This window comes from Setaria viridis, chromosome 3 (assembly GCF_005286985.2).
Source record: "Setaria viridis chromosome 3, Setaria_viridis_v4.0, whole genome shotgun sequence".
Taxonomy (NCBI): domain Eukaryota; kingdom Viridiplantae; phylum Streptophyta; class Magnoliopsida; order Poales; family Poaceae; genus Setaria; species Setaria viridis.
The window spans coordinates 33,953,580-33,969,064 of record NC_048265.2 but is presented as its reverse complement, the minus strand read 5'-3'; the positions used below and the strand labels follow the sequence as shown (position 1 = coordinate 33,969,064).

General features: G+C 49.2%; 1 protein-coding gene across 1 annotated transcript; it reads left to right on the top strand.

Moving 5' to 3' along the window:
* The first annotated feature begins 254 nt into the window (after positions 1 to 254).
* On the top strand, positions 255 to 12,253 carry LOC117848436 (uncharacterized). The gene is made up of 5 exons (XM_034729844.2): positions 255 to 895; positions 3,930 to 3,966; positions 4,052 to 4,288; positions 4,404 to 4,451; positions 11,439 to 12,253. Exons 1-5 carry the CDS (start codon positions 594 to 596, stop codon positions 11,916 to 11,918), a joined length of 1,104 nt encoding a protein of 367 aa, XP_034585735.1. The 5' UTR covers positions 255 to 593; the 3' UTR covers positions 11,919 to 12,253.
* The last annotated feature ends 3,232 nt before the right edge of the window (positions 12,254 to 15,485 follow it).

The following is a 15,485-nucleotide window of genomic DNA, read 5'->3' as shown; positions in this document are numbered from 1 at the left end:
GAACTGCTATAGAAAGCATATGTTCCTATCGAAATCATTTACTCTACTACTACTCCAAATCATTCAGTTGCTACTTCTAAAATTAGAACATTTACTCACTACTTAATCCCGAAAGGGTGCCTGACTGCCTGTACTGAAAATTTCTTTGCGTTACTGGATGTGCGATCTATCCAGGCTCCAGCTGTGGAAGACGCCGCCGCCGCCGCACCAGCAGCCGAGGTGAGCTCAGCTGCAGTGCAGCCAACCCGCCACCGTCCAAAACCAGAACCAATCGAGCGTGAAACGACTCGCCACTGCCTCAGCTTGACTCGAGGACCTCGCACGCCGCGCAGCCGGCACAGCTCGCTCGCCCGCTCCCATCCCCACTCCACCCCACCGTCTCACGAGTACCAAACCATCGAGCACGCGAAAAGGGAGGAAACCCACCCCGAGGAGGAGGAGGAGGAGGTGGAGGAGAGGGGAGCAAAAAACAAGAAGCTTTCGCTAGCTGGCCAGCTAGCTCCCCTCCCGATTCGAGCTAGAAAGGCAGCGAGCGAGCGAGCGAGCGAGCAAAGAGGAGCAGGAGAGGGGGAGATCGAGGAGGGAGGGTCGGGATGGGAGGGGTGACGTCGAGCGTGGCGGCGAAGATGGCCTTCTTCCCGCCGACGCCGCCGTCGTACGCGCTGGTGGAGGACGCCGGGGCCGGGGTCACCACGCTCAGCGGGCAGCCCCACCGGGAGAACGTCGAGGTCCTGCGCCTCCGCACGCGCAAGGGGAACACGCTGGCGGCGATGTACGTGCGTCACCCGGACGCCGCGTCCACCGTGCTCTACTCCCACGGCAACGCCGCCGACCTGGGACACCTCTACCAGCTCTTCCTGCACCTCTCCTTTAACCTCCGCGTCAACGTTCTTGGGTGAGCTCCGCCTTGCTTGCTATCCTATCCCCTTCTCGGTTTGGCGTGATCTGTGGATGCTCTTAGGCACGCGTCTCTTGGTTGCTGTGCTCTTGGACTACGGGATTGCTCGATTTGTCGCCGTATATGTGCGAAATCTCATGTTTTGGTGCCAAATTCTTTCCTTTTGCTCCCTAGTTTGTCTGGATTTTGCTAAATTTGGGATGAATTTGGTGCTTTTGGTATACCTGTCTCACTTGCCTTTCCTTTGTTCCCGTTAGTTGACTTCTCGTAATCTTGAGTTAGTATGCATAAATTTGGGGTTTTTTACGCTTTGGCGTAGGAATATTCATTTCCTTCTCCATAGGTTTCGAGCTTCCTTTCGCCGAATTGGGGACATACATGACGTGATATATGATGGTTCCGTGCCTCGAATTTTGGGTGTACTTTGTAAGTAAAGTTGATGCAAATTGGCTGTGCTTTCAGAATCTTCTTTTAGTATTTTGGGTTACTGATCTATGGGGGGGGGGGGGGGGGGGGGGGGGGGGGGGGGAAATGATATATTCCTTTGGGAGTTCAGTCTTCTTCCGCCTATTTCTTTTCTGGTTTTTTCTCTGATCTGTTCATTACATCATGGAATGAGCCACTATGCGGGGGGAAATGATATATTCCTTTGGGAGTTCAGTCTTCTTCCGCCTATTTCTTTTCTGGTTTTTTCTCTGATCTGTTCATTACATCATGGAATGAGCCACTATGCTGAAACTTCTGCGCCGCCAAGATCCTGCCTGGCTATTTTGGCGTTTGGTATCGCAGCTTTTCTTGAAGTGGAAAACAAATTCTTGCGCAGGGCAATCGGCCTGATATGATGATAGTTTCTGTGCTGCCAGCTTTTTTCGAATGTTTGCTATACTGCCAGTGTATTGCTGGATTTGGAATTCTTCAGTAGCCACTTTTTTTTCTTTAAAAAATAATTCTACAATTCTTGTTGTGGTTGACCAGTTGACCCTGTGCTTACTCCACTATTGGATTAGGAGCTGACTTAGGCCCTGTTTGGATCCACCTTAACTAAAGTTTAGCCAGCAAAAAATTAGAACTAAAGGTTAGCTGACTAAAGTAGTAGCTGGCTAAAGTTTAGCTAGATGTGTTTGGATCCCGGTACTTGCATATAGCTACAGTCAATTCTACCCTTCTCTCTCATCTCCTATCAATCTTCTCTCTCATCTCCTATCAATCTTCTCTCTCATCTCCTCTTCTTGCTCCACGCCTCCACGGCGCGTCTAGCTCCTGCCGGCGACCGCGCGCCTCCTTTTCCGCGTCCTCCTTCTCCCCCGCAGTTGCCTCCAGCTCCACCCGCTGGGTCAGCTCCTATGCCTCCGCCGCCGCATGCCGCGGCGCCGCCTCTGTGGCCTCCTTCTCCCCCGCAGCCGCGCCGCCACCGCCTCCAGCACCTCCACCTGCCTTCGGCGACTGGGCGGGCGGCGCGGAGGGGCTCAAACAGCGGGGGGTGGAGCAGGGCGGGTGGCACGGGAGAGGCTTGACCAGCGGAGGTGGGTTGGTCACGGCTGGCACCGGCGCCACGGCCGCCGCGGGAGCCACGGGCGATGGGGAGGGGCGGCGGCTCGTCGATGGGTGGCAATGGGGAGGGGATCGGGACGGAGACAGAGGAGTTAATGCTGCGTGGTAGTGGGTATTTTTGAGGAACCCTTAGGGGCATTTTGGACTTTGCTCACTTTTAGCAAGTTTTATATACTCTTGGCTGGCTAATGGCTAAAGCTCTTTTTGGGCTTGGGCTAAAGTTTAGCAACGTTTTAGCTGGACCCGTTTGGATCCAAAGTTGCTAATTTTAGCCAACTTAACTTTAGCAAAGGGATCCAAACAGGGCCTTATCCTATCCAAGGGGGAACACATTGATGGTCCTATGTTTTTGATATGAAATAAATGGTGTAGTTTCTCCTGGACAGCTTGATGTGCAAACTGATTATTGTAAATCAAAGGAAAATACTCATTTTTGTAGACTTGGCTCATTAGCTTTGCTAGTTCTTGTGTGGCGCATCACTATTACATATGCAGAGTTCTCTTTGCATATGATCTGTGCAGTAACTCCGAGGTGGAGCAAAATAGCTTCAACGCTGGTTTATAATTTATTCCTCTCTTTTAAGTGGTTGGAGCCTTCACTTTTCTGGTGGACTGCAAGAAGCCATGTTCTTGTTAGCACTAAACATTTCTTTTATATTCACCCTTCCTGCATTACAGATTCAATGTCTCTGCTTGGGGAGAGGTTTTGACGTTGCTAGATTGATCTCTTTTAAATAAAAAATAGACATTTCTGATGATTTTATCTTAGACTGCATATTCTGTCTGGAGGATTTTAAAATTATGCTGTGCTATAGACGGAATGGTAATGCCGATGATTGAGACCCATATACTAATTTCATGGCAAATCATTATCTGGATATGTTTCCATTATTGCTATCTTCTTGATGGTCTCTAAATAGATTCTGTTTATGCTGCATCTATCGCTGGATTCTTTTCCATTATGGGATGAGACTGTTGATAGAGTTTGTTTTGGCATGTTATGCCTTGGTAGTGCTTGATTGTCCATCAACATACTTCAATGGTGCTTCATTATATGATTATATCCTTTATGGGAAGTTCATCAATGAACTGTAATTCATATGTAAAGACCTTCAGGTTTTTCTGACTTCGGTGCCTCTGTTTATCACTAGATGAATCTATTTGAAGGAACTTGACTCAGTAATATATTCTTATAACCATTTCCTAAATCAAAAGGGCATGACAGAAACTCAGTCATAATGACTTATAGGTTGCAGAATTTAGGAAAATTAACAGTATTTTGGCATGCAAAGTTGGAACTCAAGCTATGAATATGTTTGCACGTCGATAACATGGGGAATTCCTTGGTTTTGAATTTTGGTTGAACATAAAGAACACAATTCCCATGTAATGTTTTACTGTATGAACAAACAGCATTTGCAACTTGTTACTTGGTTTTTTCTTGTAATCAGAGGCTAAGAGTAACTTTGAAACTATGCAGGTATGACTATTCAGGATATGGGCAATCATCAGGAAAGGTATGTTGAAGATAAGCAATGTTATTTTTCATAACAAAACCAAGTCAAATCTACTTTGCTAAGTGTTTCCCTCGTACGGTTTCAGCCGAGTGAACACAATACTTATGCTGATATAGAGGCAGCTTACAAGTGCCTCATAGAGAACTTTGGTGCCAAGGAAGAAGAAATAATTCTTTATGGACAATCTGTTGGGAGTGGGCCTACAGTAGATTTGGCGAGTCGATTGCCTCGGCTGCGAGCTGTCGTCCTGCATAGTCCTATATTGTCAGGGCTGAGGGTTATGTATCCTGTGAAACGTACATATTGGTTTGACATATACAAGGTTGTTATCATCTGCTACTCACCGCTTTCAATACTGAGTCACCTGAGCTATGTTTTCATGTGCTGTACTATCTCTATTTTATGCTGACAGTTCTCTATTATTCATTTGCTTCCAGAATATTGATAAAATCCCTCAAGTTACCTGTCCTGTGCTCATTATACATGTAAGTGTATCTCCAACTTATTTTTTTTCCCTGTCTGGAATTCAATTCGACTATCAATAGTAGATGTGAAGTTATAATAGTTACGCATGTGTGCTTCTCAATTGTGCTTTTTACAATATGAGAAAATTATTTCAATATGTGTTAAAAAGCAGAGATAAAACTTTAAATTTGGATTGCATAAGTTATTATTAGCCTGTGCATGAACTCGCATTACCACACGACAATTGGATAAGTTACTAGTGTTGAAGTATCTAAGTATATTGCACACGTTTCCTCAACATATTAAGCTTTTGGTGGATCTGGTTGCTGAATAAACTCAATGTTTAAGAATCCTTATATCTATTTAATTGCATTTGTTTTTGTCAGTTGAGACCCAATAATCTATTAGTCTCCTATTCGTTGCTCTGTTCTATGCCATGCAATTAAATGTTAGTACTTTCATACAAGACACTGCTTGTTACTTTGATCTATCACATGCTTTTAGTTTGCCAAACTGAATGCACTATTTACAAGAAGCAACCCAAATATTTAAAAGTAACACAGTTCTTACTTTTAAATGTTTGGGTTGCTTCTTGATAACTGGAGAAGTTGTGGCCAATGGCTAATAGATCAGTATATAAATCTAATCTACTTAAAGTCTCGTCACATACAAAGGTTGTGAAAGACAAGATAGTGGAACAAGTGCAAGTATTTGTTAAATTTTCTGTTTTCTTGAATATCTGATTGTTATGCTTGGCACCAAGATATTATGAGATAAGTAGATAACAATAACTGCACACTGGTCTAAAAATAATAATAACTGCACACTAAAAATGTTTGCTCTGTTTTGGAACTTCAATATTTCAATACGCTCAAATTCTATTTGTGCACCTATATGCCTGTGAGTTTTTTTTTCTGAAACAAATTTGTTGCACCGGTACACCCTTGAGATTTTTTTGGTCCCGCATTTAATTAAATACATCAACTGGCGGTCTTCTAGTGTTAATAGTGTAAGCAAATGCCCTAGGCTAACGTTGTTGACACAATACAGCAACTTGCATTCATCAAGTTGCATTTCTGTGTCTCTACTCGTCTGAAAATTGAGTTATGAATATGTTGCATTCCAGCTGTGCAGTTTGCGGAGTTGAAATAGTGTGATGTCTAACTAGGTATCTGAATCTTAGATCAAGTTGTTGGCCCAAAATACCTCGTTCTCATTAACTCCACCCACAAAGGAGTCCTTTAGATACATATAGGAGGCTAACCATAGTAGGTGGCTTGGACACTAAGCAAAGCATCCAGAAAGCATCAAAAGAGTATCTAAGTAGATAATACATATAGGTAGATAAACACCCAACACACGCACAAGACTTATTCTATCAATCTCCCCCTAAGTCTTGCGGGTCTTGAGCGGCAACTGGACCATCCCAATCCTAGAGCAGAGTTCTTGCAACTTGATTCTTCCAAGGGACTTGGTAAGAAGGTTGGCGAGTTGATCCTTTGTGTTGATGTAGTTCGCCATGACACTCCCTTCCTCCAAGCAGCCTCGGATGAAGTGGTACCTCACTCTGATGTGCTTGCTTCGCTCGTGGAAGACGAGATTCTTCGCCAGAGCCAGAGCAGACTTGCTGTCCACCCTAAGGTCCACTGCTTCAGCATCCTTGCCAAGAAGATTGCCGAGCAGCCGAGCGAGCCAGAGACCCTGAGTCGAAGCAGAAGAGGCAGCAATGTACTCGGCCTCGCAGCTGGATAGGGCCATCACCTGCTGCTTGACCGACTGCCAGCTGACGAGGCACTTGCCGAGGAAGAAGAACATCCCGCTTGTGCTCTTGCTGGTGTCGATGTCGCCGGCGTGGTCGCTTTCACTGTAGCCGATGAAGTGTGCCGCCCCGGGACACCTCGAGTAGTGGAGGCCGTAGTCGAGAGTCCCCGTAATGTAGCGGAGGATCCTCTTGACAGCCTGCAGGTGCTCCGTCGTCGGTCGTTGCATGAACCGACTGACGTAGCCCACGGAGAATGCCAAGTCCGGCCGCGTGTGGGCAAGGTAGCGAAGGCTCCCCACAAGCCACCGGTAGTGAGTAGCATCCACTTCCTCAGCCGTGCTGTTGCGGCTCAGCTTTAGCCTCTCCTCCATCGGTGTGAGCTGGGTTGCAGTCAGTGAGCCCACCCAGCTCAACAACGCGCTTGGCATAGGCGGTTTGTCGAAGTGTGATGCCGGAGTCGTCCTGGTGCACCTCGATACCCAGGTAGAAGGAGATAGGCCCCAGGTCACTCATCTGGAAGGCGGCCTTCATCTCCTCCTTGAAAGCTTCCACCTCCTCGTCCTTGGTGCCCGTGATCACCAGGTCATTGACGTAGACGCCCACCAGCAGAGCATTGCCTTTATTGCTCCGCCAGTAGACGGCCGCCTTGTGTGGGCTTTGCTCGAAGCTCATAATCTTCAAGGTGGAATCCACCTTGGCATTCCAAGCGCGAGGTGCCTGCCGCAAGCCGTAGAGGGCCTTGCGCAGGCGCAGCACCTTGTCCTTGCCGGGGATGACGAATCCCGTCGACTGGTGGACGTAGACTTCCTCCTTTAAGTCGCCGTTGAGGAACGCCGACTTGACATCCATGTGGTGGACACACACGCCAGCCTTCCTGGGCTGGCAGCGCGAGGAGCAGACGCACGGACTCCATCTGTGCAACAGGAGCGAAAGCGTCGTCAAAGTCCACTCCCTCCTGCTGCACAAACCTGCGCGCCACCAAGCGAGCTTTATGCTGGACAATGGCTCCAGCTTCATCTTTCTTTAGCTTGTACACCCACTTAAGGGTGATTGCGTGGTGACCGGGAGGAAGATCAGCTAGCTCCCAAGTCCGGTTCTTCTTAACAGTTTCCATCTCCAGCTTCATCGCGGCGCGCCATGCCGCGTGTCCCTTCGCCTCAGCGAAGGAGCGAGGCTCGCCATCGTCGTACGCGAGGTGCAACACCACCTCCAAGTCGTGAGGCATCAGCCCCGGCACCGGCTGGTCGTCGAGGATGTCCTTCACAGTGCGATACCTCAATGGCTCGCCGTCGTGGTACGCGTCGACGCGGTCCTCGTCGTGAGAGAGCAGAGTGACGAACTCCACTTTGCTGTGCTCATCTTGAGCCGGTGGTGGTGCAGGTGTGCCCGGAGAAGTAGCTGCCGGTGCAGGTGACGGAGAAGTAGCTGTCGTCTGTGGTGGTGTCAGTGGAGAGCTCATCGCAGCCGGAGTAGTACTCGTCGGGGTCGGTGGAGACTCGGGAACTGGAGTAGGCACGCTCGGCGAAGAAGAGCTGCCCACTCCCCCAGCTCCCTCGAAGTGGCCGTACTCGACGGTGAAGTCGTCGTATGTCAGAGTCGAGCCGTCATCCACCATCTTGCCCTACGCCCAACCTCGCCCTTCGTCGAACACAACGTCGCGCGCCGTGCACACGTGATGTGTCTCCAGGTCGAGGATGTGGTACGCCTTCATCCCCTCCGCGTAGCCGATGAACAACCTTAGGGTGCTCCTGTCATTGAGCTTGCCGACGTGGCCCAGCTCCTTGACGTATGCGAGGCAGCCGAAGACGCGAAGGTGGGCGACTGCCGGCTTGCGCCCATGCCAAGCCTTGTATGGTGTCATGCCGTCGAGAGCCTTGGCAGGTGAGCGGTTGAGGATGTAGACAGCCGTCAGCACCGCCTCTCCCCAGAAGATGATCGGCATCCCCCTCTGCTTGAGGAGGGCCCGAGCCATGGCCTCCACTGTCTGGTTGCGCCTCCCGACGATGCCGTTCTGCTGCGGGGTGTACGGCGCGTAGTGGCGCTGGATCTCCTCGTCGGCGCAGTACGACGCGAACTCAACAGCCGTGAACTCGCCGCCATTGTCGGTACGTAGCACGCACAGCTTGCGGCCACACTCGTTCTCCGCAGCAGCTTGAACGTGCTTGATGGCGTCCGCAGCAGCTCCCTTAGTGTTTAGGAGGACCACCCACATGTACCTAGAGACGTCGTCGACTAGTAGTAGGAAGTAGCGCCATCCTCCAGGTGTAGCTGGCGCCACCGACCCGCAGAGGTCGCCGTGCACGAGCTCGAGCCGCTCCTTGGCTCGGAAGCTCGCCCGGCGAAGGAAGGGGCGTCACCTTGCAGGTGTCGCAGAGGTGCTCCACGTGGTCAACGCACGACATGCCCCGCACCATCTCCTCAGTGTCGAGCCGCTTCAGGGCATCGAAGTGGAGGTGCCCAAAGCGCTCGTGCCACCGCCAAGCCTCGTCTTCGCGGCGAGCAGTAAGGCAGAGGGGCTGTGCCACCTCCGCGTAGAGGACGTAGAGGCGGTTGCTCCCTCTCGCCACCTTGGCGAGCAGGCGTTGTCGTCGATCCAAGATGCGAAGCACTCCGTCGTCGATCTCCACGCGCGAACCACTCTCATCCAGTTGCCCAAGGCTGATGATAGAGTTTCTCAGCGCGGGGATGTAGAAGACTCTGGTGAGGAGTCGGTGCTCTCCAGTCTTGGCGACGAGGATGACAAAGCCGATGCCCTTGATGTGCACGGCCGAAAAGTCACCGAACTTGATGGAGCCGTGTACGTCGACGTTCAGGTCGGAGTACTCCCTGAGTCATGTGGTGTGTGGCACCACTGTCGAGGAACCAGCCGTCGATCTTGTCATCGCCGGTACCGTCGCCGAGGAAGACGTGTGCGCGCGGCTCGTCGAGGTGGAGGAGAGCCGTCGTGGCCGATGCCGCTGAAAGTAGCTCGATGCTCCTATCAGCCAGGAACAGAGCTAGCTCCTCCTCCTCCACGCCCTGCGTGACGTGGGCCTGGCCGCGCCTCGGCTGACGATACTCCCTGGCCTAGTGGCCAGTCCTGCCACAGTTGTGGCACTTGTCGTCTCGCGCCGTGCTCGCGGCGGCACCGCCTTGGGCGCCTCCTCGCGCACCACCCTCGGCGCCTTCTCGCGCCCTGCCCGGCTTGCCGCGCCTGCGGCTACCTATCGAGGAAGAAGGCTCCCCCTTCTTCCGCTCCCTCTGGCCGACGATCCACTGCTCCTCAGTGAGGTGGAGCTTGCCACCGATGGTGACGGGCCTGCCAGACATCATCTCCTCGATCAGCGTCTCAATGGAGATGGCGAGCTGCGAGTACTTCTTTGGGACGACGCGTAGGAACTTCACCACGGCCTTCTCCTCGTTGATCTCGTCGTCGCCGAACCGCTCCAGCCGCTGCATCAGGCTGGAGAGGCGGAGGGCGAAGTCGTCGACGTCCTTGCCCGGCTCGAAAGCTAGACGATCCCACTCCTGCCAAAACTTCAGCAGAGTGGACTTGCAAGCGCGGTCGCTGCCGACTCGGGCCGCGGCGATAGCGTCCCAAGCAGCCTTGGCGGTCCTCTTGCTCGAGAGGTTCGCTGCCATCTCCATCGGGACCGCGGCGAGCAACGCCTCGAGCTCTCGCCGGTCCTCGTGCCTGTCAACGTCACTATACCGGACCGCATCCCACATGTCCCGCACCTAAAGCTTGGCCTTCATCACCGAGGGCCACTCCATATAGTTGGTCTTCGTCAACATCGGCCACTACGTGCTGCCGATGGACTCCCGGATGATGGTCTTCATGACCCTCGAGGGTCGGTGCCCGGAGTCGACATCGGAGTCGTGGACGGAGCTCCTCCTGCTCGAAGGACGCCCGCCGTCCGCGCCTCGACGCAGGTCTTGGACCCACCGGTGTACCCCCACGTCCCGCCGCCGGTCCTCGTCCTCCGACTCGTGACGATCGCCCTGCGCCTCGGCACCGACGCCCTGCACCGCGCGCCTCAACTCCATCTCGTCACGACGCTCCATCTTGCGCGTCACCTCCGCCTCCTCGCGCAGGCGGTAGGGTTTTGGGAGGGAGAGAGGTGGGTGCACGGGAGAGAGAAAGAATAGGCTCTAATACCAATTGTTGGCCCAAAATACCTCTTTTCTCATTAACTCCACCCACAAAGGAGTCCTTTAGATACATATAGGAGACTAACCATAGTAGGTGGCTTGAACACTAAGCAAAGCATCCAGAAAGCATCAAAAGAGTATCTAAGTAGATAATACATATAGGTAGATAAACACCCAACACACGCACAAGACTTATTCTCTCACAAGTAAGCAGAGCAAACAAGACACTCAATTGGAAGTCAAAATTGAAAATTTTGGTCTAAAAGCAGTACTTACATAGTGTGTCAGCTGGCATTAACTTGACAAAAATAAGAATCATTTAAAAAATGTTGTAAATTCCTTCTATCAGTAATCTGTTGATTGAATAAATTTTTCCTTTGTTGGAAAAAAACACAGTAGGCCATGAAAGTATCGTAGTCGTAAAAAACAGTTTAAAGGTGTAATCTACAGATTTCCTGATGTTAATAGCTTGGTCTACTTCTGTGTGCATTCTATATGGTAATATTTATATTTTTTTTCTTTTTTTCTCAAACACGAAGGAGAACTGCCTATCATTGTATTAATAGTAGAAGAAAGTAATAGTTATAAATGGATGTGCATGTAATCCAGGTGAAGTTATATGCGGATTAGAACTCATATCCACATAACCACATAGTATTTACTTATGGTATAGAACATGGTTTCTCAACCACATGAGCTATAACATTGAAACCAGATAGGTGAGACTTGAGGTGGGTGTAGCTCAGAGCATGGTAATTTGTTAAACAAGTCATAGTGCCTAATATGCATAGGCACATTGCCTTTATTTCCAGTTTGCAATCAACTGTGTCAAACCCTTGCAGCTCATGCCATTTGAATGGGCACATCTGATAATACAAACAATATTCATGTGTTCTGAGCTTGTGCGCCGAGCACACAAATAACTGGAGCTACTGTTGTGCACATGGATAGATGGGAACTTTACAGGGATTAGTTTGCAATGTACCCTTAATTGTGGCTGGATTTAGTGCATAACGTTTTCATATTAACCTGAACATTTCTTGGTTTGTTCAAATCTACTAGGCATGATATTTGCTTGGTTACTGGTGTTGATAACTCTTTTGCTGATATGTAGGGAACTGCTGATGAAGTGGTGGATTGGTCTCATGGTAAGCAACTATGGGAACTTTGCAAAGAGAAATATGAGCCCTTATGGCTCAGGGGAGGGAAGCACTGTGATTTGGAGCTCTTCCCAGAATACCTCAGGCACCTCAAGAAATTTGTCCACACAGTAGAGAAGTCACCATCCCATAGGCAAGCCTGGAGGGAAAGTGTGGATCGGATTGAACCATCGCGAAAGAGCACCGATTTCTTTGAACCCTCGCGAAAGAGCACTGACCGAAGGGAGAAATCAAGGTCAACCCGAGACAGGACGAGAAATACCGAGCACAGATATAGCAACGTCGAGAAGGTGGACAAGCTAAAGATCTCGTTCGATCAGTTTGAGAAATCCAGGAGAAGCGTCGACATCTTCGAGAGGCCAAAGAGGAACATAGAGCAGCTGGACTGCGGCCGGAAGAGCGTGGACAGATTGGACAGGATTTGGGCCAGTTAAAAAAAAATTCTAACATCTTATACAGGTTATACATGGGGGTGGGTTGTTTTGGGGATTTTTACTTCTGTATTTATCTGTGTTCACCCATGTGCTGGAAGGTGTGGCATAAGAGTTGGTTCGCCGACACAAAGAAAGGAGCGAAGACGAGCTAATCGCTGACGAGGGTTCTCTGTAGAACTCGTGATGGTTGTTTATGTGGTGGTAGAAGTGTATGTTCTTGTTCAACAAAATTGTTGTTCTGTTAAGGGTGTTAAAACTGAATGACATTTGGGATTAGACATGGCAGCATTGTGTATAATCTGTTGCTTTGTATCAATAATGTTTTCTTCTCTTTAGTTGAATTGAACTCACCTTTAATTTGTGCAGCTGCTTTTAGTGTTTGTCTTTTGTTTCAAGAAGGTTTTCCTGCTTTTACAGAAAGCATACTAAGGGGATGTTTGGATGTCAGGGGCTAAACCTTAGCCCTGTCACATCGGATGTTCGGATGCAAATTAGGAGGACTAAACATGAGCTAATTACAAAACTAATTGTAGTACCTCTAGGCTAAATCGCGAGGCGAATCTATTAAGTCTAATTAATCCATCATTAGCGAATGGTTATTGTAGCATCACATTGTTAAATCATGAACTAATTAGGCTTAATAGATTTGTCTCGCGATTTAGCCTAGGGGTTCTGTAATTAGTTTTGTTATTAGCCTATATTTAATACTCCTAGTGTCCAAACATCCGATGTGACAGGGGCTAAAGTTTAGCTCCCATCTGCCAAACACCCCCTAAGTTTGTTGCAGGTTTGCTGGGGATTTCAGCTTACAGTTATGGGCCACCTATTGCAAAATTATAATTAACTGACCATTACACCAACATCTAAGAACATCTTCTGAACATCAGCTGAACAGACGACCTATATCAGGTTTCCTAAATCTTTGCTATTATCACTTGTGTTCTTCAAGCATTCCTCCACCCAGTTCTTCGCCTTAGTTACTTGGTCGTCCATGCTCCTTCAATTACTTCCAAGCAATGTAACGCGCCATTTCTGCACATGTAGGGAAAAAAACTGTATAACAAGGTAGAACTTTAGGATTCTTTTTTAAATCTATCAACATCTTATTTCTTGTCTATGTTGCAATGCATAACATTTAGTGTTTCACATCTCGTGCTTCTTTTTCATATTAGTTGGAATCAACCTGATGGGACTGATATGAACCCACTAGGGTTGATTCCCGATCTTTGGATGAGAGGGTGTGGGATAATTTGATGGGTGGATGGAGATGACGTTTTACGACCCGACTACAACCATCTAAGGATGCTGCGCCTTAGCAACCGATACACCACCTCCAATGGTCGTCGCGATCTTGTGGAGCACGATCAACCAAACCACTAGGGTAATTCCTACAAGCAATCGAGAAACAAGCAAGAACAAGTAGAACAAGCAACTCAATTGCAAATATGGAGATGAAAACCAATCTGAAATCACCAAGTTGGGGTCCTGAATCGAGTAGAACAGATAGTCTAGTCGACTCACGCGTTTATAAGGAAGGAAGTAGCAACGGCTAAACTTTCAACAAAACAAAACCCAATCTGTTTGCGGCTGCTCTAATCCTTATTAATAGCAAGGAGGACGACCAGGGGGTACTGGTGTCGTGCTACAACCCTAGGACATGTCCTTATTGGACTCGACTTGATACAAGGCCTATCGACAAAAATAAGGCGACGCAACACCTTTGATAGAAAAATCTCTCAGTAGTAATTTGATCATTGCAACCATCTCAGAAAAGATAGGACATGAGTCTGGATCCATATGAGAATAGACTTCATAAGGATTCCAAGGAGTACTTGAACGCCCAAAACGGAGTCCGAATGAGGTCGTGGCGGCCATCGCAAGTTGGCACAATGCTGCAGTCCAAATCCAGCCCTAGAACGTGTTGGATTTGATCTCTTTCTTTACTTGGGCCAAAAGTGACGTGGTGGCCTAGTGGAGGACGTTGGGAATACTTGGACTTAGCCCCCAATCAACTTCTTTAGTCCTTCGTGCCTTCCATATGTGTTTAACACTCTTTTTGATCCGTATGTATTTCTAAAGATGACAATGAACACACGTCATGATGTAGCATCAATTTATCAAATATATCAAATACAATCATGATAAAAAAATTATTTCACCTTTGAATCAAAAGTTGCTAATGTGGTTGTATCCGAGCAGGTGATATTCTTATCAGGAGCCGGGCGGGAGGGCAACGGCGGGGCGGGTGGGTGGGACAGGGAGTAATGAGGGGTAGGGTATCCCAAGATACTTTAGTCCAGTTTTATGGATTAGAGGACTTAAGTTTTATTTGGCTGTTTGGGTGTTTAGGATTAAAAAGTGCAAATTTTAGTTCAAAAGATTTTAGTCTATAGTACTTTGTAGCTACAAATAACAAAATCGATGGTCAAAGCTTAACTTTGATATTTTGTACATTTTAGATGGACAAACTTTACACCGCTCGCTTTCGACCCAGCCGCCTAGCACTGCGTAGCATATAGGAGTGAACTTGGAAGAAAAAACTTCACGCCATTCTAGGCACATAAATTCGTAACGGCGATTTGGTGGGAGTTGGAAATTTAGCCGTTACGGAAACCTCTGGATTTCTCCCTGAAAAGCGTGGACAGGTCTCCTCTGCCCCTCCCACTTCCTACGCAGCCCGCTTTCTTCCACCTCGCTCAGAAACTGCAAAAATGTCCCAAAACCAGGAAGCCGCCTCCGGCCCCGCGGAATCCGGCGTCACCAGCGCCAGCGTCCAGCCCTCCTCTCTCTCCCCCTCGTCCGCCTCCTCCTCCACCTCCACGACCCCCAGCAGCAACAGCGACTCCTTCGAGGACGCCTTCGAGGCCATGGTGGACGAGGTCTTCTTCGACCCCGTGGAGGACGAGATCGAGGCGCGGATCGTGGCGCAGCTCTTCCGCGGCGCGAGCCCCGAGGTGCGCCGGCAGGTGGCCGCGCAGCAGGAGGCGCTGCGGGCCCAGAAGGAGGCGCTCCGGCGGCAGGTGGCGGAGAGCCGGGCGCAGGCGCGGCGGGCCCGGGAGTACACGCGCCTGCTGCGCGCCGACGTGTCCGGGTACACGGACGCGCAGATGGAGCGGTACCAGCGGGAGCTCCGCCGCCGCAGCAAGGAGCTCTTCGGCAAGTAGATAGATGGATAGATGCACGACGAGGTGCTGCTAGCTATGTGTAATAATCAGATCAGGTGCTGGATGTTCTTGGTCTTGTGTAAACAGTGTTTTCCTCTCACAACAAATAGCCGCTTCAGCTTATAAGCCGGCTGAAAAGCTGAAGCGGCTGATTTGTTGTGAGAGGAAAACACTGTTTGGTGGCTGATAAGCCGACTGAATAAGCTGAAGCGAACAGGTGTGTTGTAAAAATTAGTACTAGTAGCCAGTAGGTAGCTATGAATGTTCTTGCTGCATGTTGCATGGTCAGGAATTTGATTGAGGGGAGCAGGGTCACGTCGGATGTTCGAATGCTAATTAGGAGGATTAAACATGAGCTAATTATAAAATTAATTACATAGATGGAGTTTAATTCGCGAGACGA

Excerpts from the sequence above, each read along its gene's own strand:
- LOC117848436 (XM_034729844.2), top strand. The coding sequence starts at position 594 with ATGGGAGGGGTGACGTCGAGCGTGGCGGCGAAGATGGCCTTCTTCCCG. Across the intron at positions 3,967-4,051 it reads ATGGGCAATCATCAGGAAAG|CCGAGTGAACACAATACTTA; the intron begins GTATGTTGAAGA and ends GTACGGTTTCAG. Across the intron at positions 4,452-11,438 it reads GTCCTGTGCTCATTATACAT|GGAACTGCTGATGAAGTGGT; the intron begins GTAAGTGTATCT and ends GCTGATATGTAG.